The sequence below is a fragment of the Acanthisitta chloris genome, unplaced genomic scaffold (genome assembly GCF_000695815.1).
Source record: "Acanthisitta chloris isolate BGI_N310 unplaced genomic scaffold, ASM69581v1 scaffold18193, whole genome shotgun sequence".
Lineage (NCBI taxonomy): Eukaryota > Metazoa > Chordata > Aves > Passeriformes > Acanthisittidae > Acanthisitta > Acanthisitta chloris.
Genome location: NW_008666757.1, coordinates 19,068 through 22,965, shown reverse-complemented (window position 1 = coordinate 22,965; position 3,898 = coordinate 19,068). Strand labels below are relative to the sequence as shown.

The following is a 3,898-nucleotide window of genomic DNA, read 5'->3' as shown; positions in this document are numbered from 1 at the left end:
CAGGGTTTTATGCACTTATGGCATGTCATGAGTGTTTTGTAGCTCTGGACTTGCATATTCATTTCTGGTTGTTGAATGCTTTGTTTTATCTTATTTTGCTGTTTCTTTCTGGCATATTTAGGCTGGATATTAAGAGAAGTTCCTCCCCCAGACAGTAGCTGGGCTCTGGAAAAAAACCCTGGTGTTTTGAGTGCATTTTAGCCTGTTGGGAAGGAGGAGCCAAGGTTGGATATCAGGGAAAGGTTCTTCCCCCAAGAGAGTGTCTGGCAGTGGTCACAGGTTAGGATTGTTGGGGTGTCCTGTGCAGGAACTTGATGATCCTTGTGGGTCCCTTCCAGCTCAGGGGATTCCATGATTCTGATACCAATAACTTGGGGGTTTTGGGGGTTGTTTTAACATATGAGCTTTGTGCAGTGAAGGTTTGGGATGCATCAGTGCAATATATCCACCATGCACTTGGGCTGTGGATTGAGAGCAAGAGCAGTGATGAACCTGGGAGCATTCATGGACTCATGTCAATTGGGAAAGCCCTTTAAGTTCAAGTCCAACCACCAACCCATCCCAGCCCCACCTGCTTAAGCAAACCCTTATGCCAACAGCACTGTGACTTTGCAGCTGGGAGAGACTCAGTGCTGGCAAAAATGCAGTTTATAAAGAGCTGCTTTGAACCTCCTCCTGACTCCTGTTGAGTCACTCTCCCTGCCCGTGGGAAGGAGCAACGACGTCATCTCTGTGACGAGGTGGCACGTTGGGGAAGGAGCTCCACAGGGCTCCTGGCTGGGATCCCAACCGCTCCAGAGCTGCTGGGATGATCCTGCTGTGCCCAAATTACAAGGGAGGCAGGGCTGAATCATATGGGTGTAGCAGCACACATGGAGCTGGGGGACCTGGGGCTGGGGGGATGTCACTGAGCTTGGTGTTGCTTGGACTATTGGGAGTTTGTAGGTTGTTGGTGCTGCTGCTAGAGTGTTCTGGTGGGCTGGGATCTGTAAGAGAAACCCTGGGCTGGCAGAATGAGGGTGGTGACAACATGAAGATCACCTTCTGCAGGAGCCCATGGGTTGGGCAGCTTCTCCCCTGCTTCACATGACCACTTCAGTGGCCTTTCTCTGAGGACTGTGACATCAAGTGTCTGTTGTTCAATACCTCTAAATATTTCTTATTCTGTACAGCTAAAAGTGCCTTATTCTATGTGATGCTGCTCTTTTAATCCATGTTATAGGAACATTTCAATGCTTAGCACCTGCACTGGAGCATTTTTCACCTTAGCTTCAATTTGCACTTAATGTTTTGACTTTCAAGCCTGATTTTAATTTTCAATAGGGCTTTGATAGTTCATGGCTCAAATAGATGATATTTCACAAATTTTTACTGCATAACTTTAATTTCTTCAAGTTCTGGTGGAAATAGACAGCAAGAAAACCAATTTAACAGCTTAAAAACCCAAACTGCTTCCCGAAATCTGTGAAGAGAATTCGTTGCAGCATGTCCAGTGGTACCTTTTGGTAATCCTTCAGAAAATGGGACAGTTCTGGTTCAATTGGAGTGAAACTTGTCAACGTGTTGAGTTGGCTATTGTGCCAAACCCGTACTTCTTTCTATGACAAAAGGGCACCAGGTCTATAAGGGACAGGAATTATTGACCATTTGGACTTCCCAACCCATGGAAGCCTCTTGGATTGTACTGGGGACATGAGGAACTGGAGCAGCCCCAGCACTGCTGGTTTCTGTGGTTTGCCAGTTCTGGGATGTCTTAAGACATTCCAAATGGTAGTGGAACCAGGGCAGAACCACAGTTGTAAGAAGTCTTTGAGCATTAGAAATGTGTTTGAGTTTTTAAAAGACTTGCCCTTGGAGTTGTTGCATCCCTAGCAGGGACCTTTGGAGCATCACTGTGGTGCCTACCTCACCCTGTGTGCCCCATGGAGGGAGTTGAGATTGCTCCCACAGCAGCTTTGAAAACAGAACATGTTGGTGATGGCCCTGGGATGGGTTAGATGCCAAGAGGTGCTGCTCTCCCTTTATTAAGGATCCTTAAAGACACTGTGAGAATCACAGACTGGGTTGGGAGGGACCTTAAAGCTCATTTTGTTCCACCCCCTGCCATGGGCAGGGAAACCTTCCACCAGCCCAGGTTGCTCCAAGCTTCAGCAGGGAGAAGGGCCTGAGGGAACATGTGGCCTTGCATGGTTCAAATCACTACAGTAAGTCCAGCCCTGTAGGACTGTGAGGTTTAGGATTAGTTCGTCCATCCAGCCTTGATTTGGGCACATGCTTTGCTTGAGTGAGCACATGGCAAGGAGCACAGGAGAAGATTTCAGTGCATCTCAGGAGGATTTTGGTGTGACTGAGGTATCTGAGACTGAACTGGCAGATTTCAGCTGCTTCAGCTAATCCTAATTTGATCCCACTACAAAGTCAGCAATGCATCTGTGGATGTAATAAACTTAATTACTTCACTGTGAGGTGAACTTAATTACCTCACTGTGAGATGAAGGAGCTGTGAAGAAGACTCATTGGGTGCATTTGGTTTACATTGCCTTCAAAGAGTTGAGCATGGAGCTGCATGTATTGGGGGGAACCACTGTCTAAGCTATCTGAAGCTGATCCAAATATGCTTCTCTTCCATTCCCAGCTCCCAGCCCCACCACAGCTGTTCCTTACATGTCAGTGAAGTGCATTGACGTGAGGAAGAACCACCACAAAGCCAAGTGGCTGATGCCCTGGGGCCCCAACCACTGTGATAAGCTGAAGGACTTCGAAGAGGCGGTGAGCAGGCAGATTGAGGCCAATGACATCGTCTTTGCTGTGCACATTCCCCTCCCCAGCAAGGAGATGAGCCCCTGGTTCCAGTTCATGCTCTTCATCATGCAACTAGACATCGCCTACAAGATGGACAATGACCTGAGTAAGTGACGGTCACCTCTGAGGGGCTGACTGAGGTCTCATGGCCCACTGTGTTTTCTTTAGTTGATTTTGTCTTGTACCATGTGTTGACTGTTGGTGTCCCACACAGTGAGGTGGGGCAGGAGCTGGTCCTGGAGGTGGGAATCAGTAATCATGGGCTGGTTTGGGTGGGAAGGCACCTTAAAGACCATCTAGTTCCACCCTCCTGCCATGGGCAGGGACAACTTCCACTAGCCCAGGTTGCTCCAAGCCCCATCCAACCTGGCCTGGAACACTCCGAGGGATGGAGCAGCCACAGCTGCTCTGTGCAACCTGTGCCAGTGCCTCAGCACCCTCACAGAGAAGAATTCCTTCCCAATATCCCACCTATCCCTGCCCTCTGGCAGTGGGAAGCCATTTCCACTTGTCCCATCCCTCCAGGCCCTTCAAAAGGGTCTCTATCTTTCTTGTAGCTCCTTCAGGTACTGAAGGCCAGAATTAGGTCGCTCCAAGCCTTCTCTTCTCCAAGCTGAACAATCCCAACTCTCTCAGCCTTTCCTCTCAGCAGAGCTGCTCCATCCCCCTCCCCATCTTGGTGCCTCCTCTGGACTTGCTCCAACAGCTCCATGTCCTTCCTGTGCTGGGGACATCAGAGCCGGAGACAGCAATGCTGGTGAGGCCTCACAGGACCTTCTCTTCCTCATGGATGCCTGGCTGGAAGGGAATAATTCCTCACAGGGAAGAATTTATTCCCAATATCCCATCCAACCCTGCCTTCTGTCAATTTAAAGCCATTGCATATCTATAAAACAAATACACAAATATAAATACACAACTCCCCCCCAACTCAAAACCCAGCAAAAAACATGCAGAATGATGTTGGGAGCAGCAAGGACAACTCTGTTCCTACCTGGAAGAAGTTGTACATGTGTTTGCATGTTTTAGTGTTGGGTAAAATCCCTTTGCAACAACTCTAACCTGCACTGAATAAACAATATGCTCTCAGGCTAGT

At 48.5% G+C, this 3,898-nt stretch overlaps 1 protein-coding gene across 1 annotated transcript in view; it reads left to right on the top strand.

The window, feature by feature from the left end:
- Positions 1 to 2,635: 2,635 nt before the first annotated feature.
- WLS (wntless Wnt ligand secretion mediator) overlaps positions 2,636 to 3,898 on the top strand; it is a gene marked incomplete at its 5' end in the record, with an annotated part of 16,269 nt that continues 15,006 nt past the window's right edge. Inside the window, one exon of the mRNA XM_009072264.1 lies at positions 2,636 to 2,908. Within this exon, the coding sequence (XP_009070512.1) occupies positions 2,636 to 2,908 (273 nt within the window). The remainder of the gene's footprint in view (positions 2,909 to 3,898) is intronic.